Source organism: Magnolia sinica, chromosome 2 (genome assembly GCF_029962835.1).
Source record: "Magnolia sinica isolate HGM2019 chromosome 2, MsV1, whole genome shotgun sequence".
Taxonomy (NCBI): domain Eukaryota; kingdom Viridiplantae; phylum Streptophyta; class Magnoliopsida; order Magnoliales; family Magnoliaceae; genus Magnolia; species Magnolia sinica.
Window position 1 is genome coordinate 7415817 of NC_080574.1, and position 25856 is coordinate 7441672.

Consider the following 25856-nt stretch of genomic DNA (forward strand, 5'->3'; position numbering starts at 1 on the left):
GCAGGAAATAAAGGGAAAAAATCATTCAGAAAAAAAGTCTCATAACCACAATATTCCACACATATATGGTTTTACGTAAGTCCATACAAAACCAGCTTTAAAAATAAATAAAGCAAAGAAGACATGGCTAAAAGTGTGACGACCCTTACAAATGAGGCTCCCAAAAAATACCTCAATCTTGCAATAAAAAATAATAATTAAGGAAACTAAAGAAAGTCCAACTCTTTGTACACAAACCATATTGCATATGCATGTTGAATTGTTTGCATTAAACCTTCAAAAGATCTGGTGGGTTATACGAAAGATAATTAAAAAAGTATCCAGTTGGGAATTTGTACACCCATGGTCCAACCAGTGAGGGTTTTAAGGCTATCTGATTGATTCTGTTGGCCTCATGGGACAATTGGACTATTGGATGGCTCATAGATTAGATACCTAGGTTCCAGAGTACAGTCAGACAATAATCTTGGCCAGGCAGTTGTGGCTGTGGGGCCTACTCTGTGGACCATGCTGATTGCTTGTATGGTCCTGCATGACAATCTACGTTGGGGTATGAATAATAGATCACTAAGGTCACTCAAGTACAAAGCATATGCAATACAGTTCATTATCATGTTCTCCCAGCTACTTGGGGCTTGGCTTTTCAAGATTGCTTGGAAATTTTTCAACAACCAGCTACCTACACTCCACCCTCTGCCCACACTCAAACCAGCTTTCACACCACTACGAAGCATATAATCTTGTTATTCCTATGCATTTCCGTTGAGTGAAAGTACTGCATCATAAATATTGCTGATATAGCACCACATTCCTAAAGTATTAATGCTGTTAGTACTTCGTACGACACCAGTATTAATGCTTTCATCCCACTACCAAGCATATGATACTATTATTCCTAGATATTGTTGTCAAGTCAAAGAATTATATCATAAATATAGCTGGTCAAAGTACGATGTCATAAATATTACTTAATATATAGTACTTTGATTAAATAGCATTTGTCAATAAGCTGTTAATTATTCATAAATATTGCTTGCATAGTACTTTTTTGTTTTGAAGATTAGTACTATATTATATTCCCACTACTGAATAAGTTATATTATAAATTTTCATATTTTAAATCTAAATTTAAATTACAGTTTAATCAGATGGCAAAAGATCAACAAAGCAGATTGATCCATCCAGATCATGGTCCGAAAACCTGAAAACTTGACTAGATGTCCAGCCAGGCAGGGTTGACTCAAAGACTCAACTGGGTCTTTACTTGACTCGACTCAATAGTTTAATAATTAAATTAATAGTATTTAGTATTGAAAATATATATATAAAAGGAAAATACATAAAATAGCCAAAGTAGGTAGATCCGTAGTTCTTGGTATGGTGGTAACCCGCCTCTGCCGCACATGAAAAGGTTGCCAGTTTGAATTCCAGCAGTAGCATTTGACTCTTTCAATCTGACTGGGCAAGTGAGCAAGTTTAAGTCTTAGTAAGTAGGGTCAATTTGACCGAGTTGCCAAGCTGACTCAATGAGTCTGACTCTGGTCAATGCCTGATCGAGTCATGCTCGAATTTCAGAGGGACTTGGCTCAAAATCTCACCGAGTCAAGTTGAATTGCTGAGTTCCTACTTGTGTCACTGAGTATTAGAACTATGACACAGATTGATGACAATATTGTCATCCTTGGTTTCTTGCAGGGGAAAGATGTTGAAGTACTTGTGTTTTCTCCAACCCAATTAGAAAGACATGGGAAAGATAGTTGATCATATTGACACAGTTTAAAAAATGAATGGGGGCGAGCATCTCCCCTTAAAATGGCTAGACCAAAGAAAGTGAACTTACTAAGTCAAGCACCAACACCCCCTACCACATCACCCGTCAAATTAGCTTCAATCAGGAATTCGAAATTTCTTGATACCCTTTCCAGTTTGTCATATTTACTCCATTTACTATTGGCACTCTCACAAGAAAATCATATAAAATGCCAACTTCCTAAAGAACACACATACTATGAACATAGTTTCTGATGATAATGCTAACCGAGAAATTTTCTGCATGCTATTTTCAAGAGTACCTTCTTCCATTACCTGAGAACTCAAAACCCAGCATCCTAGCTCCACGTGCCCACAAATCAAGTATATTATATCTGGATTGGCATATCAAATATATAGGGTTTTTCTTCCACCAAAGTAAGTTCTTTACATCAGTAGTCAGGCCCCTTCACATTACAAAACTTTTCACTCTGGACAACAAACTTGCTTTTTACAGTTAATATGCCTGATCATATCACCTTAGGACATCCAATCCTTGAACTATGAAACCCCATTTGTTTGCTATATCTTCAGGTTAATTCACTTCCACGAGGGTGATTTGTGAAATGGTGTGTGAAATCTTTAATGAAACAGTTCAATCACATGTTTCATTCATTTGGATCTAAACTGTCACATTTTCTCTTGATGATGGTTCCTTCCTCACACCAATTTAGAATATACACAGACCTCTCAGGAATTGGAGGTGTTCCTATCTTACAAATATGCATCCTTTGGATAATAGAATGATGAGGTCATTGATTGTTCTGTTTAAAGAAATAGCGTGGGGCGTGTGACTTGTTTTTTTTTAAATAATGTTATTTGTATTTCTTGAACAAGTCCATTTCCTGGTTTTTGCAATGTTGGCTCGATGAACTCTTACATAACCAAACAGAACCAACTTTAGATGCACTCAAAATAAGATGGGTCGCATACTCTCTGGACACAATCAGTGGTATTTCTTCCACCCTAAGGCAGAAGATAAGAATTGCATGTTGCAGGCATCAACAATTGGAATAAACAGTCTACACTTTTTACTAGGCCACAAACAAGATATCAAAACCAAATAGAAAAATTTGGCAAATGCTTACCTCGAAGGTTGGACTTAAATCCACAACTTGTCAAGTGCTTTGCAAGTTTCTCCCCCAACTGCTGTTGCCAGTTCTGTGTGGCCTTGACTTCCGGTATGGCCCATACAACTGCTGTCTCCGTCGCAAGGTTGACACTAGCAGAGGATACTTGAGGCTGTTCATAAGTAGATCTCAACATTTGTGTTGTACAATGGATAAATAGTCCAGCCAAACCAACATAAGTTTAATCATTAATATGCACGAAGTAAAAAACAAAATAATGAGTAAATAGCCCTCCTAAGTGCATCAGAACCTCGTTGTCATTAAAATTCAAATACTCCAAAGTTATCAGCTTAGCACATAGGGTGGGGCAGTATAGAACTTGGATCTCACATCCACACACTAATAATAAAATGAAGCAATCCATTAACATGTTTATAGAACAGGCAAACAAAACAGAATATATGTAATACATAGTAGACATAATGAGTTTCTTGGTCCCGTAGGTGACTCCAATGTCCCTATTACTCTATACTACACGGCAAGTTAGTGATAACGTGGTGCAACCTTGTTATCAAGTCAATGAGAACTCGATACCCAAATCATCAAAAAACAAATAAATAGAATACAATAGAATTAAAAAATACACCACAAAAGCAATGGAGCAAAGAGGAAGAGAAGTTTATTGACATCAACATTTTTCTCTAACAAAACTTTAAGAAAACTCACACTTAGAAAATTTGGAATGACTAACTCCACCACCTCTCCTTTTATAGACCCTAAATGAATATTTAATGAAAATGCTCCCCAACTAAAAGATTGATTTCAAATCAATCATAATTTACTTCAAACCAATCTAATCTACCTAAGATGCTAAAAGCGTAATAATATTAAAAGCAAACATAGAAATTAATCCTAATCACATCTCTAAATCAACCCCATATCTTAAATTGCATCTTTAAATCAACCCCAGTATCTCCCAAAGATAGTAAATTGCAATACTTGATTTAGGCCGCCAAATCTATAAATAAATAGTCCAAAAATCAGCACATGTTGAGCCCAACAGCAGGTGGGCATGCGTCATTATGGGGCTCTATAGTGGGCAAGTAGGACAAGGGCTAATGTGGGCCATGGGCCTACATCATGGTGTTGCTAGTGCACTTATTTGTGCACCTTGTTTGTCAAACATGTGAGTCCACGTGTCAGGGAGTCGGTCTGAGCCCTTGGAAGCTGAAGACTGAAGACACAAGAGGACATGAGCATCAAGGAGTGAAGAAAAAGGTAAACATGAGGTGCCTTGGTGTATCCTAATCTTAGACTCATTTAGGTCCAAAACAACATACCTCTAGATGATACATTCCTAACAGGAAAACCTTGTTTGATCATCCAAAGCCTTAGGAATTCATTTGAACATGTTTAGCTAGGCTTTAGAGGAATTTCAAGCTACCTTTAGTCCCACCAAACCCCCCTTCGGTCCCACCGAAAGTGCTCAAAACAAGACAGCAGCAAAGCCCTGAGATTCGTGTAATTCGGCTCTAGACGAAGAATCCTTCGGCTGGCTTCTGTCACACCGAAGACAACTTCGATCCAACTTGAGATCGAACCTACAGTTTTCATAAATGACCGTGTCCTGATAGTTTCGGTTGAACCAACCTTGCCCTGCCAATTTCAGTCGAACTAACCTTGCCCCACTAGTTTCGATCAGACCGACCCTGTTTTCGGTCCAACCGAAGACTAGTTGTTAGAGATCCGTTGGAGCCTTTTTGTTATAAATATTACATTCTGATCTTTGGCCAACTGATAGATTTTGGCATTTTAGAGACCCTAGTGCATCATACGCTCTACCAAACCTCATAGGCTCTATCTCAATAAGATTCATGCCCTCTTCTTAGTGATTCTTCACTCTAATGGGCATTACAAGCTCATCTACAAGAAAATCATGATCTCAAGCCCTTCTAGAGTTTGGACATCGATTCTATTGGCAAATCATAGTGTCTATCAACTTCTAGAGTGTCCATCAAGGTGAATCCCCTAAGAGTTTAACTTTCCATTAGTTGTAGGAGATTCTACCCAAACTCTCATCACCTTGGTGACCTCAATGGAACAGTGCACGCAAGGTTTTTTATCTTGGAGTTGGCGACGCATCGGCATCATGATCGAGGGAGCAGGGGAAGTTAATTGAAGCACGGGAGAGCATCAATCAAATAACCAGAGAAGGTGCTACAAAAAAGGCTTAATCCGACAAGTAAGTTATCATTTGTAAGAGTCCATGTACACTCATTCATTGTGTGAGATCGAGTATAGAGTTTAAATTGTCAAACTCGATTAGGCTCTTGTGTAGGACCTAAATCAAAGTCCTTGTGTAGACCACCAAACACGGGTGTGTGCGTGTTGGTCTTTAAGGGAGTCTCCGACGAGAGTAAACATAGGTCCTTGGACTAGGACCGAGGTTCATGGCGAGCCTATAGAAAACTACGCAAGTCTCCGAGGGAGCCAGTCCTTGTGTAGGATTATAAAGGTTAAAGGTAAACCTGATTTAAAACCTTCGATGGTGAAATCCGGTACACTCATAGGTTAAGTGCATCCACCGAGAGTGGAGTAGGGAAATCGAACAACTATACATGCTTGCATATAAGATTGTTTTTAAGCACTTGTTTAATTATGCTTATGTGATTAAATGTTTAATTATATGCATGTATGATTAGATGAATTCTATGAGTTAATAAGTAGCATATCCCACACACACATGTAAATTATCATATATAGACTAGTTGCTTCATTAACATATCATTTATAGTCCATGTGATTAGACCCACTAGTTACAATGCCTTAGTTTAATTGCATATTAGTTTAAGTAAGCAATTGTGTATTTAAAATGCATAAATTTTATTTGGTCATAATCACCCCCCCCCCCCCCCCCCCCTCGGGACATAGCCTTCAATCCATAGCTCCGTCAAGCTTCCGCGCATAGCTCGTGGACCACCGCCTCGTGCAATTTCGGATGTAACACTACTTTGGTGTGCATTGAGGTCAGGTGTATGGATTCAACTGGGATAGAAGCATACTAAGAAAGCAGTCAAATCAAGATCAAGTCACGAAAATGGGTTAAAGGAAGATAGTAAATGATCATATGGTGATAATGGTATGCAAAAGACTTATCTAAGACACCCGATTGAATGGACCATCAAATTTTGAGGTGAATGGTTTTTTAAAACTTATTTCCACATTATAAATTAAAGATATTCAACGAGCTTTGATCAATCAAATTTACAAAAGTAAAATCAACTTGACCTCAAAAGTAAATAAGCGTATATCATGATCAGAGCATAGGCAATGGGGTGTGCACAAATGGAATCAAGCATACGTGATCAAGTGTGATCAAAATAACCACCTAAGACAAGCGGTTGGAAATTGGGATGAGCCGTGATCGTCCACTTATGGATTTGGTACTATGTAATCCCAAGATCATAGTCTCGAAGTTCTCACACTAGACCGATCAGATTGCAGGGTGTACATTGGATTTTTTTTTAATTCAAGAGAAAGCATGATAACTTGGTACACCTCATTATCATGGAAACATGAGAAGCAAGAGTTGTTCTCTAGTTGGGATTCTCGAGGAGGCTTATAAATATAGGTGTTAGGGCTTGGCTCTCTCTCTCTCTCTCTCTCTCTCTCTCTCAACCATTGAGAATTTTCTCCCATCCTAGTCCATTGGATGTAAAGTTCCCATAGTGTATATGATGTTCTCTTCTCATCTATGGTTGAGAATCCAAATCTCTGGCAAGCTTTCATTTGTCTTTGTGCAAAGAAGGCAATCATGATAACACATTTGACATAATGTCATTTCTGAACATTTTGATTTGATGTAATTTTCCCATATTCCACTTTCAATCCACTTGTGGGAAGCTAAAAAACGTAACTTTCATTCAATCAATATTCATAATTAAACCAAGGCGAAGGACCCTATTGACCCACACTGTTAACTTGCCTAAATTGTTCTCAAACTAAAAATAACAACTAAGAAGGAACTAAAGAGGAGAAATCTCAATAATAGTACAACTCTATGTATCCATCAATTTGTATGTATAATCATTTCAAAGACATCATTTCACCCTGTGGACCCAAAAGGTCAATTGGTACATTTGATGGGCCATTCGATTGTGGTTTTGGTCCAACTTTTTCATCGAACCCTTGATCTAATCTAGGTGGTTGATGGAGTCAATCTGGACCACTAATGTGGTCTAGATCCTCAATGTGGAAAAGTGAATAGTCCAAATTTCAATCTTATCAATGCCTAATTTCCAGCCTGAACAATGGGTGTAGATTGACCTAGTTGACCCAAGCAAAAAATTAGTCGGCTTGGGTCCAAAATTTAAAACCATGGAGCGGGTCTAGGTCCAATAGTTCGACCTGAATTACTAAACAAGTCGACTATAGGTCCTCTCAAAATCAACTCACCCTGGATCCAATTTTTAATTAGGCCTGACTTGGGTCATACTAAAATAGACTTGACCTAGTGTTGGCTGCTCGGTTTGTTTTTAATTATGCGAGCGTGCCAGAATCGATACAGCAGCTCAATCCAAACCGATCAACTTTGACCCCAAGCGCCAAAATAAGCAGATACGTCCAATATGAACGTATATGACCAGATTCTAAGAAGATTGGTCACTTACTCAGCCACTTGCAGAAGTTTACAACGATCGGGTGATAATCGGAGGGTGGGGTTCTTCCTCCGAAGATGGGTTACTTTATGCCTTCCACAAGAAAGGACTTTCAGAATACCAGTACAATCAAACAAAAGGAAAAACTCACAATCGGTCACTAGGAGCAACTGCAAGAATGCATCTCTTGAAAGAACCGCTTGATATTGGATAAAGATCAAATCCAACTTATGAGCATAGACTTGGATTACAACTAAAGATTAGAGCTAAGAATTACCACTACTGGATTATCACTACTACTATGATAAGCTGAGATGAAGGAAATTAATAGATTTGGTTTGATTGATTGTTGTGTTGGATTGGGTTTTTTGGTTGTTTGTTGGGGTTGTTTCTGTTAGATTCTTCTGCTATTTATAGAATTATGTTGCAGCTTGTTCTTCCATTACTGTAACGCTTACAGTAATCGAAAAGCCTCTCTCTAAATCATTCTTTTTGTTATGTTTCTTCTTCATGAATGCTCCTCTTCTCTCGACCAAGCTCTGCTTTTGGTCGCTAATCGATCATCGTCCACACATCGGCCGCATCTCTTTCCGTTTGACCACTCAACCAAGCTTCTCAACGGCATTCCATTTCCTAGCTTCCATTGATCGTTCGGTCTGCTTTTGAACACCTCTCAGCCACTCGGTCTGCTTCTAAACGCCCATCACCCACTCTTTCCACCTCCGTATGCCTATCGGCCACTTAATTCACTTTGTCGGCCAAGGTTTTGTTTTAGTTGCCCTCTCGGCTGCACCTCCTGGATGCATCTCAACCACTTGGTTTGCTTTTGAATACCTTTCAACTGATCCATGTCTTGTCATCTTATCAGTTATGATTCCATAAAAAGTACTCTAAGCATCCTTGAAGATCTTTAGCATGCTATATCTTTCCCTTGTTATAACATGTATCCTTTCCAATTAGATTTTCCAAGAACGGTCAGAAATAGGGTACAACACCTGAATTAAACCCAAACCCAAGAAACAGTTAATTTTGTGGGTTTTTATTCTTTTAAGCTAGACTACATTAATGGTTCTCCACCTTCTTCTAAAACGTGATTGGTTACCAATCCACTACTTGTGAAATTTTGGATTGTTACAAATCCTCAGCCCGATGTCAATGGAGAATATACCAAAAATAAAACTAACTAGACTATCCCAACCATTTGATTATATTCATTGGATTTAGATTGTTGGCCATTTTATTCTTTACCATCGAAATTGATACTCATTGAATTTGGATTGCTGGCCATTTTATTCTTTACTATCAAAATTGATAGCCACCATTAATTGGATGGTTTGGAACATGATTTGCATTAGAGCCCAATTGTAATTTCTATACCCAAACTGAACCCACGTGATATATTGGTCCGGTTCTCCTGTACCCAAACCCAACCCGTAAAATGAATGGGTCATCTATTTTTTACTTGGGCCCGACATGGACTCGGCCTGAATTTTAATGGGTTTGGTCTGGAGTCCAAATTTCATACATGATTCTTCAATGGTCAAGTGCATGCCCCCCTTCAAACTGACCTATTTGCACTCCTAACCTTAAACCTTAAATGAATACAATCATCCATGTATGGGCCTTGATCACATGTTCAAATGGCATGGATGCAGTAGATATCCAATCAATGAACACCCTATAAACTAATTCATACTTCGACAACCAAGGTCAAAGTCACAATCAACTCTACACAACAGGCTACACCCCACATTTTTTTCTGAAAGATTATCTAAGTTTACACCAAGCTCAGTATCTGAATTGGTATTGTACCAACTCTCCTAAGGCATAGCCCAGGATCAAGTCTCCTTTGAGAGATAGTGGCCCAAACACTACCAAAGGAAAATAAAGGATGATTCGATCTATTCAGAAGAAGAAGCAAAAAGAGCAACAAAAGATGAAAGGGATAGATGACAATTGACGACAAATCATCACACCCATTACAAAAAGGATCTCTCCCCACAACGATCCACATTTGGTGCTCGTATCACATAAATTACATCTGGACATGCAAAACCACAGCTATTTCCTAATAGACTATGAACCCATGCAAAGAAAAGGCCTTTGACAGGGAGTTATTGCTCCAATGTGCATCCCAAATTGAATAACCCTTGTTGTACCCTATTTCTGACCATTCCTGGAATAGTCAATTAGGAAAGGACATGTGTCATAGCACAAGAAAGATGTAGCATGCAAAAGATATTCGAGAATACTTGGAGCGCTTTTCACAGAATTACAACTAGCGTTGATCAAGATGATACATGTCATATAATGATGGGGCACGGTCGAGAAGCCCAGAGGCAGAACGTGGTCGAGCGAAAAGAACAGTTAGAAGGACACATGTCAAGAAGAGAATGAAGGATCTGGAAGACCAATGTGGCGACAAATCAACTGCCATAACCGCCAAACGTAGAAAGAAACGTTTGAAAGATAGCCGCAAGAGAGATCTATAAATAGCAAAGAATCCAACAAACCAAGTCGTCTAACACCAATCCAATCAAACCAGTCAAATTATCTTTCCTTATCATAATCAATAGCTTAGCTCTATCCTAAGAGTAGTGATAATCCAATAGCAGTAATTCTTAGTTGTAATCTTTAGCTATAATCGGTAGTTATAATCCAAGTCTATGCTTATATGATGGGTTATTCCCGTTTTCAATATACTCGGTTCTTCTTTCAGAAAGTCGCCTTACAGTTGCTCCATGTGATCGACTGTAAGTATTTTCCTTTTTGTCTGATTGTTTTTGTATACAAAAGTCCTTTCATACAAAAGGCAAGGTGCAACCCATCTTTAGAGAAAGAACCCCACCCTCTGATAATCACCTGATTATCTTATATCAATCTTACAAGTGGCTGAATAGGTGACCGATCTTCTTAGCTCTCGGTCATATACGGTCGCACTCGACATATCTGCATATTTTGGCACTTAGGGTCAAGTTGTTCAGTTTGAATCGAGCCATGCAATCGGTTCCGGCATGCACGCACACATCACACATGACCAAAGTAAACCGAGAGCCAACAACCCTCACCAATTAAAATGGGACAACAACTGCAGACTTATTGAAACTGTGCAGGGTGAATAAATAGGAACCTAACTAATCAGGGAAACCTTTTTGAAACGAGATTGAAGCAAAGGCAGCTTCATGAAACCTATTAGATAAAGGTTTGTTTTTTAAGGAGAAAGGGGCTTTTCTTCTAAAGGTGAAAGAGTCCATACATGCATGGTGATGATTGGCACCTGAACCATTGCCCCTCAAACCACATTATGAGTAAATAGATGGTTTAGAAAAAAAAAAAAAAAAACCACAACACATGAAGTTTGCATCATGATCCATGAAAATGCAAATGGCATGCAAAGAATTTAGAAAAAGAGAAACTCTTCTCGTCAATGCTCTGACATGCGAACATGTAGGATGAAAATTCTCACAGGCTTATAATTAGATTCAATGTCACCTAACCATTTAACCAAAAATTTATAATAATAATAATAAACTTGCAAGTTGGTGCAAAACTGGGAAGAATTCATCAAAATTACAAAAGTACACATTAATTATTTTTTAAGAGGAAGGAAAGAAATTACTAGACTTTCGAGTATGCGCTTCACACTGGCTGCACATCCTCCACAAGTCATTCCCTGCTCGAAATAATCAAATAAAAAAAACTAACAACAGCAGCAGCAGCAGCAGCAGCAGCAGCAGCAACAATACTAATACTAAGAAGAAAATAATTCTCTATGAAATGAAAACCAAAAGGACGATTTCTCTTACAGTGACGTCCAGGATTATTACGTCAGGAGACAAAGCAGAGACGTCATCAGACTCTACCACAAGAGTTTTCGCCTCTGCTTCTCCACCATTCGATCCGCCGCCACCGGAACCACCTCCATTCCCACCGCCGATCCCATCTCCACCTCCGCCAGAGCTAAACGCTCTAGCGGAGCTCGAAATGCACGCTAACCGGCGAGAGATCGGCGGCTCCGGCGGCAAGTTTTGGAGTAAGAATCCAGCGAAAGAGATTGAGAGCCATTCCTTGGATTTTTGGAAGCCACCATGGGAGATACATCGGATTCTAGGGTTTGGAGAAGAGATTCGGGAGCGGAGGGTCTGAGAGAGAGGGGTTTTGGAGAGATTTCGATGGAGAATATTTGGAGATCGGTTTAGAGTTTTGGAAATGGTGAAGAGAGGGCTTGACAGAGCTGCAGACTCCATTAGAGAAGTTTTGAGCTTTCAGCTCTCCCTCACTCTCTCTTGTTTATGCGTGTGTGATTTTTCTACGCCTGTGAATTTTAAGCTGCCCTTTATTCCCTTCTTTTAAGGATCGAAGCAGGAGATAAAAGGGTTGGTAGGTGAGCATAACGAAAATGCCGCTTCAACGTCGGGGCGAGGCGTCTTTTGTTGCCACGGGGGTGGAAGCTAAGTGAGGTCTACCGCGGTGTCCGTGAGTAATCCCCTCCGTCCATCAGTATTGCAAGCTTACGATAGGATAGGAGCCCAAAACTGAGGTTACATCTAAAACTCAGGTGGACCACAATGCAGGATCAACAAAGGTGAAAACGCCTGCCAAAGGAACCCTCCTAAGCCAACCATCATGATGTTCATGTGTCATCCTAACCGTTCATACGGTTATGGTATGAACTGAAAAGGTAATTTTAGCCTGATAAAAAACTTATGGCCCCTAATGGTTTCAATGGTGGGCGTTGAATCCCCAATATTTCATTGGTGTGATCCACTTCTCATCTGGTCTCATGGGATGTTCATGTGGGCCCCACCGACACAGGCTAGTTGCAGGGGAGTAGCCAATCAGTTTCCTTTTTATCTCCATGCCATTACAAGAGCTGTCGAAATTGATGGACGTGTCAATTTCTCAGGACACCACGTGCACGGCAGTGCCGTTATCCCTATTGTTTATATAACAATCAGCCACCATACAAGGCCCAAGATACCCCAGCTCCAGGGGCCGACCGTATATATATATATATATATAGGGAAAAGGTACTATGCACTCGACCTCACGATAAGCTCCCGGTTGTATGGGCCCCACGGTGATGTGTGTCGACCATCAACACTGTGTATTTGATGGGTCCCCTTTAAATTATGGGATATCTCTATTTCTGTATGTGGTGTGGCCCACAAAAGTCATGGATTGACTTGATTTTTGAGACCTAGGCCCACGATGGAATGGTGCATCTGACTGATGGGGTAGATGTTCGAAACGTATCACAGTGGGGCCACACAGCTTGACCTCATCGGACAGACTCGAGCGCATAGTACCTTTTCCTATATACATATACACACGTATACACTCGTTCCATGAGCTGATAACCTTTTTTCTTCTTTTTTTTTTCCCCGAAGGGCATTAAAGAGAGCTACATAATAATTAGAAGAAGATTTCAAATGGGCTAAAACATGAAATCGTTCATCAAACTCATATGGGTCATAAATAGGTTAGTGATCATGTGGGCCCACGCACAAACATATGGTTGGCATTCCATCCCCACTGCTCTACGTGGTTTGACCGACCTCAGTGTCTGATCTAGTGTGGAGTTGAGGACATGATTAGATGGACGGAGTGGATTCTATAGACTGGACAATGTAGGCCCCCACCGAGCTTGGGCCTCTCACCCGCTGCATAACAAAGGTATCGTGGACAGGTTCTTCCCATGGGGGGTGCTACCCGAGCCCTGGTCAGTTTCTTTTTTTGCGGGTCTCGCCGCCCGAGGACTGGTCAGTTCCTCATTAATAAGTTTGCTCCAATACATCGTACGTATTGCAATACGATACATCGAGACGTCGCTGTTTCAATCGGGGTCATCTTCCAGTAGTCCAACCGTTTATATGACGAGTCTCGTTCTGTACGGTGGAGATTCATCAGATACATCTCTCCCTTGTATTATTTCAACCTTTTTTTATCATTTGCCTCTTTCGCTCTGAACATGAACGGCAAAAATATCCTCCATAAAATCAGTGGTTTGAAGTTATTAATCAGAGAGTGATTCTGGTAATCCCTCATCCAAGGACAGCCTAATCAAATAAACGGCTTGGATGATTTTTAAAAAAATCCAAATACAACATGTAGAGTCCGAATGTATCTTATTGCAGTGCCTCCGGATGTATTCGTGCAAACCTCATGGGTCTCGTATTGCATGTTACGGTAGCTTGAAAACCTATGCAAGGTGAATGATTTCACGTGCATGAAATCTACTCCGTCCATCAGGCGCAACAACCACCGTTTCCCCTTTTCCCAAAAGTCAGGTGGATTGAATAGTCTAGGTGGTCCACCCTATAGTGATTATACCTAAAACCTCTTATTTCACGTGTACTGGCCCACCTGAGTTTTAGAATAAGGCGATTTTTGGGAAATGCTCCCATCCTCATAAGGTAACTTACATGAAATTTAAGAGCTGTTTGATTTTTAATTTTTCTAGTAAGTAGGTGTAGAAAAGTAATAATGACTGACTTAACCTATATAAAATCTGCTATGGATTACATATCGAAAATGGGTTAACAAAAATCATGCTTACCAATTTAAATTTGTGAGCCCCATCATTCTCTATGTTGCTTGTCCACACCATTCAGCTTTTTAGACCGCACATTTTAAGGTATGTGTTTAAAAATGAGGCAAATACAAATGAGTGGGCACACCTTTACAAAAAATTAATTAATTGTAATGACATTAACTCTTGAAAGGTATGGGGCAGGATTAATGTCATGCTTTGTTGATAATACCATGGTACATTGAATGGATATACCCACTATCATTTAAAATTATTGAGAATAACACATATTTTATATCTAAACCATTCATTTGTTTTGTAACTTTAATTTATGGCATGGGCCTAAAAATGACATAGATCCAAAACTTATGTGGCCTCAAAGAAGTTTTCAATGGTAAGTATTCAATCCCTATTACTTTCTATGGTGTTGTCCACTTGAGCTTTAGATTTACTTGATTTTTTGGCCCATGCTCTAAGATAATCTCAAAAAATGAGTGGACAGTGTGGATATAATCAACACATCATGATAGTACCTACACAACTTGCTAACATTAGATAATCTAATTCCAAGCTTTTCCATTCTTCCCAAACATGGGGTGGAATTGGCGAGATGAATCCCATCCCACTGCCCAAACATGCTCTAAAGAGCATTCAATGGTAGTTTCCTGTTGTTTCCTATGGTGTGTTTCACTTTAGATGTACCTATTTTACGGCTCATGCCTTAAAATGATCTGGCCTAAGGGATGAACGGCGTGGATAAGACATGTATATCATGGTGGACCCCAAATGTAACAATTTTTTTTTTCTGAGCGAGGTGCGAGTGCTATAAATGAAGCGGCTGTCAACACCACCTTCAAAATGCAGCCGGAGTGGCATACCTGACCTGAGCTTTGGTCGTCATGATTTCTGGCTTACATGATGTATAAGAGGCCACGTACCTGATGAACGGGCTGGATCTCATGAAAATTCCACCCACCCAGTTCGTACGTTCGGTGGCAAAATGATCATGTGCTTCCCACCATCAGGTGGGCCGCGCATGTATAAAAGTGAATGATTAAAAACGTGACCAATGGTCAGCATTTATGTGCAGTACTCGGAGTGAGCAGATGAGCTTGATATTCAAGGAAATGGCACATCAAAAGTGGGTCCCACTGGATGAACGGCTCGGATCTTGTGGTCACTTCCCACACTTGTAGTTGTGGGGAGAGTAGGATTCGGACCTGAACTCCTCTTTCTAGCATCTAGTGGGTGTAAGTAAATCGTGACCTATGGAGTAAATGGAGAAATTCGTGGCAGCTCAATCACCGTACGAGTGGAATACACGAGGACCGTCCTAGACCGTCTAAATCATGTGAATTATCTTGGATGAAGGATCTTGCACTAACCGAACAATTCTAGCCCTCGAATTGGTGATCATAAAGTCGATGGTCAAAATATAACGTCAGTGCTCTAAATTCATCAGATGGAGAATTAGAATTTTGAGATCTTACAATCTTCTTAAATTTCTGTTCCATAATCCATCCACATTGGGTCCCACAGTTTGAACGGTCTAGATTAGCAAATAGGCATGCCGACCCCGCGAGAGCGCGTTACCACCGCTTAGAAAATGTGAAAAGCATGCACGTTGCAAATTGAATAAAAAACAGTTTCTTCCAATACATTCCAACGTATTGAAATAAGACACGTCGTGCTCTTACCTGTTGGATTTGAATTCCTCTCAATGATCCAAACCGTTTATTTGATTTCCCTACTATTATAAAGAGGATTACCAAAAACATTTTAATATTTCAACACTTCAATTTCACAATGATAGTGGTAACCGTTCATATTCAAAGAAAAAGAGTCGAGGGGTTGAAATAATCTAATTAAGAGCTCCTATTTTCTGAATTTCACAGTATAAGGTGAGACTCGTCGTATTTACGGTTTGGATCCTTAAAAAATGACCAAAATTCAACAGCTGAAATCCCGATTTGTGGTACTGCGATGCATCGGAATGTATCCGACCTAGCCTCTGGAAAAGCGCGCCTTTTCCCGTGATTCCATTAATGTACATTTATCACGCCGCCCACCTACCCCAAACGACTAAAATGTGAAACCACACGACAGGCGGAAGCGAATTGCGCACTTACTCAGCGTAATGAGTAACCTCCGTGGGATCCACTGTAATTTATGTAATTTATCCACTCCTCTTATCCATATTATTAGATAATTTTATGTCTTAACACCAAAAATAAAGAATATATAATCTAAATTGGACCACACCACAGGAATCAGTGGGAATTTATTTTTGACCGTTGAAAATTTCCCAAGGGTTACAGAAGTTTTAGATCTAACTGATGTTTGTTTTTTTCCTTAATCCATGCCTTTGTGATCTTATGAAGATATTTGATAACAAATAAACAACACTGTAGGCCCTTAGAAAGGTTTCAACGGTATAAATCATTATTTCCACTATTTCCTGTGGTGTGGTCTACTAAGGATTTTTATATATTTCATTTTTAGTTTCAACACCTAAACTCATCTGGAAAAACAGATGGACAGCGTAGATAAACCACATACCTTCACAGTAGGCTGAATAGAGTTTACTAAGTACGATACAAGCGTACTGAGTAACTCAGCACGCAATCCGATTTGCAGGACGGGCTACGGCACGAATTACGAACCATCCATGTTGTATGGAGCCCGTAGAAAAATAAATATCTGGGCCCACAATAATGACATCCACTCCGTTCATCAGCGGTTCGAGATCATGTTAGTTACATTAAAAACTCCACACTAGTGAAAACGGTAGGTATGGTAACCTCCCACAATTGAAACCTTCTTGGGGCCACGAAGGTTTCAGATCCGGTTGATATTTGGTTTTTGCCTTCATTGTGGTGGGGCTCATCTTATTTACGGGTTGGATGAGCCATACGCCCACAGTGGGCCCCCGGAAGTTTAAATGGCTGTTCTCATAGTCACTCATCCTATATTGTGGCCCATTTGAATTTTGTAGCTTTCTGATTTGTGGGCTCATCTTGTGATAGAGTTGGTGCAATTTGATGCAGTGGATGAGCATTAGCCTTTTGTCGTACGAGCCTCTGTCAGCGAGAAATTAGGTCCAGAAGCTTCCGCATTCACTGCCTTTCTTTTTAAAGGACACCGGTAGAACCACCAGTGGAAAGCGAATTGCATGTGACCGGCAATGGAGATATTTCTGTGACAGAGGGTGTGTGGGGCCAACAGAGATGTATTTTATAGATCCACTCCGTCCATCTGTTTTTAAAGGCCACAGTTGGATAGAGATCCAAAAAGCAGTCAGCTCAATAAATAAGGTGAGCCCATCTGATTTTAGTGATGTAGTCAATTATTGAATTATTTCAAAGTATAGGGCCTGTTTGGGAGTGTGGATTTGGAACCCCCTGGATTCGCAACCCCCAGGATTGGAAACCCCCTGGATTGGCAATCCTCTGGGTGTGTTTGGTACCCTTGAATGTGAATCAACTTTAATTCAAAAATACTTATACATGGTATATTCACGGGGGTTTGAATTTAATTACTAGATCAACTTTAATATCCCCAATTAGTGAGATATATAATTTTTGACACTATGGTTGTGATAAGCCCGCAAAAATATATGTTTTGCCGAAAAGTGATGAAATTCCAAGTCTCAGATGGACCGCAAGCACAAGATTATGTCTGAGTGACTAACCAACGATTTTTAATCGTTGATTGTTATGGACAATGTTTGGACGGTGCTGGACAATATTTGGATGGTGCTGATCTACATGAACAATGTTCGGACGGTGCTGATCATCGTTAGTGGGCCATGTGCCCAATAGAATGATAGTGTACAGTGACGTATATTTATACCTGCAACTATTCAAATGATTTTAGGTGTAATCCAAGCTCTCACCCTGGATTACAAACCCCCTCAAAGAGGGGATTGGAAACCCCCTGGATTGGCAATCCTCAGTTGCTTTATGCTGCCAAACAAGCATGAGGATTTGAAACCCCCTCTAATCCTCTCCAATCCCCTCCAATCCAAGTGCCAAACGACCCCTTAGCACGACACCTGTGGCAAATATTTGCATAATGGCACATTTGTTTACACCTACAATTTACTTCACCCCAATTTACTTCAATGACGATTTTATTTACATGTACATTTACTTACGTTTCATTTCTTTCACATGCATTTATTCCCATAAAAATACACATTCAACTTCTCTTCATTTTTTGTTGCTCTCTTCATATGCATTGCATGTGCCATACCTTAAAGTGTTGGTTTAATGCATTACTTGGACCATCAACTCGGGTCAAGTTTTGCATTTTCTCCCATTAAGGAGCACTTTAAGAAAATGGGCAGCAAAAAATCTAATAATGGTCTGCATTTAACCTGCAATGGTGGCCTGTGATGATTGGACCTGCCTTATTTGAGCCTAAACATTACTCGACCAGGCCTCCGTTGCATGGCTAGTGTAGCAGTCTAGCCATTAACCATGTTTGTCAATCCAAACCATCCCATTTCTATAAGCAAAGAGAAATTGACCACTGTAGACGCACCTTTTACCCAGTGTCTTTTCAAAGAGCTCCTAAGCTTTTCTTTTTTAAAGTAAGCCATTCTGTGTGGACACGCCATTTGTGGGGAATAGCACCCTTGCATGTAAAACCTATAGCTACGGATTATAATCGTAGCCATAGGTATTTTGCCACCTTCAATGGAAATGTTTATTGTCCGCAAAATAGTGTGTCCGTACAGAGTAGCTTACTTTGGGAAAGTAAAGTTTAGGAGAACTTTGAAAAGTTTCCGGGTAAAAGGTGGCGTCTACAGTAGTCAATTTCTCATGAGTAAAACCACACCAACCACAGTAGCCCACGGAGTCTTGAGGAGGACTACAATTTCAGGAGCTCCCTAGGTATACTTGACCTTCAGTTGCTCACTTAATAATGCACACGTGCATCGCATGGGAACTTCGCATTCTAATGCCCATCAGACAGAAGTCTCGTTTCCCGAGTAATATACTAAAAATCAAGTTATCTATTCATCAGGTAGGTGAGAGGTATATATGCATGTTAAAGCTAGACCGTTCATTTTCATCTTTCTAACCGTCCATTTCTCTTTTGCTTTGAATACGGAGGGTGATGGTGACCTTTGTATGATCAAGTGATTGAAATACTCAATGGGAGATTATTATTTTTGAACAATCCCCATCCAAGGTTTCACAAACAAATAGATGGTCTGGTCATTGAAAAAATGAAAATGAAAAAAACTCAGAGCGGCTACTAAAATCGTGACGTACCTTATGAGTCGTTTGGCACCTTGGATTGGAGGGGATTGGAGAGGATTAGAGGGGGTTTCAAATCCCCATGGTTGCTTGGGAACATAAAGCAACTGGGGATTGCCAATCCAGGGAGTTCCCAATCCCCTCTTTGAGGGGGGTTTGTAATCCAAGGTGAGAGCTTGGATTACAACTAAAATCATTTGAATAGTTGCAGGTATAAATATATGCCACTGTGCACTATCATTCTACTGGGCACATGGCCTACTAACGATGATCAGCACCGTCCAAACATTGTTCATGTAGATCAGTACCGTCCAAATATTGTCCAGCACGGTACAAACATTGTCCATATCAATCAACGATTAAAAATCGTTGGTTAGTCACTCAGACATGATCTTGTGCTTGCGGTCCATCTGAGACTTGACATTTCATCACTTTTAGGCAAAACATATATTTTAGCGGGCTTATCACAACCATAGTGTCAAAAACTATATATCTCACTAATTGGGGATATTAAAGTTGATTTAGTAATTAAATTCAAACCCCCGTGAATATACCATGTATAGGTATTTTTGAATTAAAGTTGATTCACACTCAAGGGTACCAAACACACCGAGAGGATTGCCAATCCAGGGGGTTTCCAATCCAGGGGGTTGCGAATCCAGGGGGTTCCAAATCCACGCTCCCAAACAGGCCCTTATTGCAATACATTGGGTTATGTTCTAGCCACAGTGACAGATCTTGCTCTAAGCAATTTTTTGACGGTTTTCTTGAGAAATTAATATTATTAAGAAAATTACACTGAAAAAAAAAATATTTTAAAATTAATTAATAAATTTAATGTGTGTGTGTATTTATATTTATATTTATAACAAATTACTTGAGCTTTATACAAACTTTTGGAATTAATATTACGAGTTCATCTTGATATTTTAATATCTATTGAGATTTTGAAAATGTCATCTAGAGTACTTTTCACGATATATAATCATGAGATTGGTAAATATCGGCAGAATTTCTCACACTGATTTTAGCAAACCTCAATCCCACGTTCCTCTTATGCCGATGCAATTAGCCGTATCCACAAGTTCAAGGTGCCTATAGGAATCGTGACATGACTTAAAAGAAAAAAACATTGTATTTAGTGAAAAAGCAAAGATTGGCCCGGTTTGATTGGATGTTGTTACAAGCATTTTCATTTAAAATCTCTTAAATCAGCAATAAACGTGGAGAATTGTAATTAGCACATGCATTTGAAAAGTGAGGAGTTGCCTCTCCTCATATAACACCTTTTTGGAAGCCAAAACTCAAATTTTTGTGGGCCCACCGTGATAAATGTGTTATGTTCATGCCATTTATTCATTAGCAAGGATCATTTTAGGGAATGGACAAAAAAATGAGACAACTTCAAAGCTTACATAGATCATATTTCAATTGAACAGTAATCATTCAAATGTTATTCCTATGGTATGGTCCACTGGATCTTTGGATCTACCTCATTTTGGGGCATAACTTAAAATTATCAAGCCAATTGAATGGATGGCGTAGATAAAACACATACATCATGGTGGGACTTACAAAGTCCAATCCCATTTTCCTAAATAACTAAAAGTGACTACTTTGGCAGTCATATTGCAATCTTTCTTTAAATTAATGCTAAAAATGGTAAACTCCACCAAATCTCAAGAAATAATATTTTTTTTGCTCAATTCATTACATGCTCGTCACTTCCACTAGCACGCAGATACGACGTATTTTCATGAAATCATGCATGAATTATAAACTATCACGGAGGATTGTCTTTAAATCTGAGCCGTGCATCAGATGAGTGTTTGGAACAAACCTTTTCCTAAACAGTCCTTTCTTTATAAATAGGGCTGTCAATCGGCTGGACTCAGGCCAGACAAAACCCAACTTCTGAACAGCACCGTCAGGCCCGGCCCAAACATTTCAAAATTTGGGCCAAACCCTACCTTAGACTAGCCCATTCACGGCCCTGCTTAGAACCGGAGCGGATTAGCTGAGACCTCGGGCTCATCCATGACGGTGCGGCCCTTACTGTGGGATCCACCTTGATGTATGTATCCTGTATCCATGCCATCCACCCGTTTTTTTATATCATTTTTAGGGCATTATCCAAAAAATGAAGCAGAACCAATTATCAGGTGGACCATACCATAGGAAACAGTGGTAATTGAAGCCTCTACCATTAAAAACTTCTTAGGGTGTACTTTAATGTTTCCCTAGTGTTTATTTTCCATCCACATAAGCCTGAATGAAATGAAAAAACAAATATCAACTTGATTCAAAACTTCTGTCTCATTCATGGTCATCACCGCTGTTTTGTATGGTAGATCCACATGATAATTGGATCCTTTTCATTTTTTTCATAATGACCTAAAATGATCTGAAAAAACGGATGGACGGTGTAGATGCAGAATACATACTAAGGTGGGCCCCTCGGTAAGGGCCGCACTGTCTCGAGTGAACCCCGGGTCTCACCTAATCCGCTTCCAGCTTAATTGATGCTCTGCCAGCGCATGACGCTTGATACGACAGCCACTCATAAATTGTCCGCATAAAATACACTAACTCAAATTAAAACCGTTTAAAAGGTGGAACCCACTTCAAGTAAAGTGACGATCCATGTTCATATTGGTTGAACAATTGTATCCATTGATTGGTAGACATTTGTTTGCAGAAATAGGACCGTTGGAATTTATTTTTTTATTTTCAGTTTAACATTCCCATAGATGTCCATAGCTCCGAAATTATCATATCAAATAAACATAACCAATCGTTTGTGATACATCCAAGTTTAGAACAGTAATTCAACCAATGCAATTAGAATTACTACTATTAAACTTTTACAAAATCTCGGTACTTGCGTATCATCCATCACACCCGATCAGAGTATCAAAAAGTATCTCCTCAGAATATAAACCACGTGCTACCTATTACTATTAGCATTAATAACGCAACCAGGTCCCGAGTAGGGCGTTGGTACACAAGATAAACGTGAAGGATTGGTTTACGAGAAGAGATTCCTTGCCTCCGCAAAGCATGGCATTTTGCGTGCTTCGATGTAATTTTGAACAGCTGGAATAATCAGGATCGAACGGTCCATCTCGTTCTCAAATGGTGATCGGACGATGGTCTGAAACCATTGTGTATAGACAAGACGCGGTGTGCGGATAGCTACTGGACGGTGCTTTGTGGAGACCATCATGATTTGTGTTTTATCCACACCGTCCATCCATTTTTCAAGATCATTTTAGGGAATGAATCCAAAAACGAGGTTGATCAAAATCTCGGGTGGACCACACTACAAGAGACAGCGGTGATTGAACATCCACCATTAAAAACTTCTAGGCGCCACAGAAGTTTTGGATTAAGCTTTTATTTGTGTTTTCCCTTCATCAAGGTATTTGTAACCTAATCAACATGTTGGAGTGGGCCGCAGAAATTTTTCAATGGTGAGTGTTCAATTACCGCTGTTTTCCTCTAGCGGTGGTCCACCTGAGATCTGGATATACCTCCGTTTTGGGATAGTCCCCAAAAATAATGATCCAAAATGGATGGACGGCGTGGATTAAACAAATATATCATTATAGGCCCACAGAAAACAGTCCAGTAGCGAGTCAAGTACGCAATCCGCATCGGTCCAGACAGTTCTAGCGCTTTGCTTGGTGGCAAACAGATGAACGCTAATGTGGCTATTAACTGAGAAAATTCTCATTTATAAGATGATTAAGACGGTATGGTCACAAAATTTTTGTGGGCCATCAATCGGCGGATAGTCTTAGAGAATGTATGGTTTAGATTATCTTATACATGTGCCGTGTGTATACTCGCACCCAATGTGACAGATATAGCAGACATTTTCATCTTCTTTTTTTTTTTTTTTAAATGGCCTTAAATACACCAAACGGTGTTACTGGGCGATTTGAGAAATATTGCTAGATTTTAAATCATCAACTTTTTATCATGATATTGTTGCGATTTTGATCTGAGAAATAGCAGAAACTTTACGGGATTGTTATGAATATATTTTTTAAATATAAGTTCATTCAATGGTTTATAATAATTATTTTATGTTTAACCATATTTTCCCAATAATACCTTAGGAAAATCTAATGAGAAATTATAAATTGCTGATATTTTAAAAATAATATGATATTGTTGTTATAAAAATTCTGCAGTAACACTGTGGGAGAATCTGAGATTTGTCAATATGGAGACACCCATGTACCAACACCTATATCTAGTGCGTCCCACTGGGCTAGTAAACCTGCCTGTCCACGGCAGCGGATTAGCTACTGTAGCACTCATCTATCAAGTTCTGTGTATGACATTGCAAAAGGCAGCGGGGGATTCAACAAAGCATCTACCAGCGGAACCATCTCGTGGTCACATAACTTTTGTATACGTTCATTTCCATTATCACCGTTCTTTATAAGAGCTAATAAGAGCATATTATGTGTAATACTTATAAATCTGCATAGTATATTTAGAGATTTAAAAAGATTTTTTAACAAATAACAATTATAATATTTGTGTATCAAACAATACCACGTTAATATGTCAGCAACCGATGAAAGAGCAATCATTAATGCTAATATTTGTGTATCAAACAATACCACGTTAATATGTCAGCAACCGATGAAAGAGCAATCATTAATGCACAATTATAGGAGAGATGGCAGAAGAAGAAACAGAGGATGAGTGATGAACAAAGCATCTACCAACGAAACCTTCCGGTGGTCACATAAGTTTGGTATATGTTCATTTCCATTATCACCATTCTTTATAAGATCTAATAAGAGCGTATCATGTGTGATATTTATAAATCCGTATAGTGTATTAGGAGATTTAAAAGGATTTTTTAACAAATAACAACTATAATGTTTGTGTATCAAACAGTGCCACATTAATGCATAAGTGACTGAAAGAGCAATCATCAATGCACAATTATAGGAGAGATGGCAGAAGAAGAAATAGAGGATGCTAGGTAGCGATGAACAGTTTTGGAAACTATCAAAAACGTGAAAAAATTTAGATAGTCATAATAAAGCTATAAATAAAAAAGAAATGCAAGGGAAAGATTTCATCTCGCACTAACTTAATTAAATTACCAAACAATATTTTTCAATTACCAATCAAATTACATTCTATAGTATAATACTTTACTCATGTCATACAAATTACATTTCTTAGTATGATTTTTTACTTTTAGCCTGTTATTTACATTTCATAGTGCAATAATTTAAATTTATACCTATATGTTTGATTCAGTTCTTCATTCAAAAAGGCATTTTGTAGTTGTTCTTCGCGATTGGCTATAAGAATCCTTTTCTCATTTTATTGAAAAGTCATTTAATATGGAAGTCAAATGTGTAACGCATTATCAAAAGATAAACCTTACCATCTTAATAACGCCTTATCCTATTAAAAAATTGAGTGAGTGGCTAAATGGGCCTATCCTAGCACTTGGGGTCATATTTGTTGGGTTTGAATTGAGCTGTAATTTCAATTATGGCACGCATGAACACATACAACCGAAAACAAAACCACCAACAACAATATGATATTTGGTCCCTTTCACTCATCCAAGTTTGTGTGACTTTATGAACATATTTGATGGAAAATAAAAATTATGATGGGCCCTATGAATGTTTTAACGATGTGAATTATTGTCCTACTTCTATTTGCGGTGTGATCCACTTGAGCTCTAGATATGACTCATTTTTTGTGCTTATACTATAAAATGATCTAGCCAAATGGATGAATGGTGTGTATATAATAAATACATCGGGCCCATGTAACTTTGATCTCCTTTCAATCACTCCTAGGTTTGGGGGCTCAAGCTGACGGGATAGCCTTCTCATGCCATGGTATGTGGTGCACCAGCCAATCCACTTCTCTGGCCTACTCATTGCTCCTCCCACATGTCACGAGAATGGGATATCCTATTGCAAAAAGATTGGACCGGCTAAGAGGGGCATATGTGGTCAAAATCAGGCATATCCACCTATCATCTAAATTAAGAGGCAACTGATGATCTCCCCTAACCCATGGCTGTGGCCCATCTGATAACCTACCAAGGCAATTATGATTGCGTTGTCTGGCACAAAGTATCCACGCCGATACTAGAAAAGCTTCTTGGGCCATACCATGATGTATCTGTTTTATTCGATCCGTTCATCCATATATTTATCTCATTTTAGAGCATTAGCAAAAAAATTTCTCATTTTAGGGCATTAACACGAAAACGACGTAGATGAGAATCCACGTGGACCCCACTATAGGAAATAGTGGTGACTAAATGCTCATCATTTCTTGAGGAATGGAAAAGCTTTTTTTTTTTAATACCAAAATGATATACATGTTATCTCTTCTTTGGTATGTCTGTGTGACCTAATTAACACGTTGAATGGAAAATAAATATTAGAATGGGTTTTAAAAATATTTTAATGATTTGGTTTTAATCACTGCTGTTAACGTCCATGTGGTCCTTTTAGGT

General features: G+C 39.1%; 1 protein-coding gene across 2 annotated transcripts in view; it reads right to left on the bottom strand.

Moving 5' to 3' along the window:
* The window catches only part of LOC131233419 (copper-transporting ATPase PAA1, chloroplastic), a 55109-nt gene extending 43161 nt beyond the window's left edge, over window positions 1–11948 (bottom strand). Inside the window, exons 1-3 of one of the 2 annotated variants that reach the window (XR_009165243.1) lie at window positions 11344–11948; window positions 11157–11210; window positions 2898–3051 (exon numbers count right to left, since the gene is read on the bottom strand). Coding sequence is in view for 1 of the 2 variants with exons in the window: in XM_058230122.1 (XP_058086105.1) it covers window positions 2898–3051; window positions 11157–11210; window positions 11344–11784 (649 nt within the window). In the remaining variant the exon portion in view is untranslated. The remainder of the gene's footprint in view (window positions 1–2897; window positions 3052–11156; window positions 11211–11343) is intronic. The other variant, XM_058230122.1, reaches the window with a different exon arrangement.
* Between the last annotated feature and the right edge of the window lie 13908 nt (window positions 11949–25856).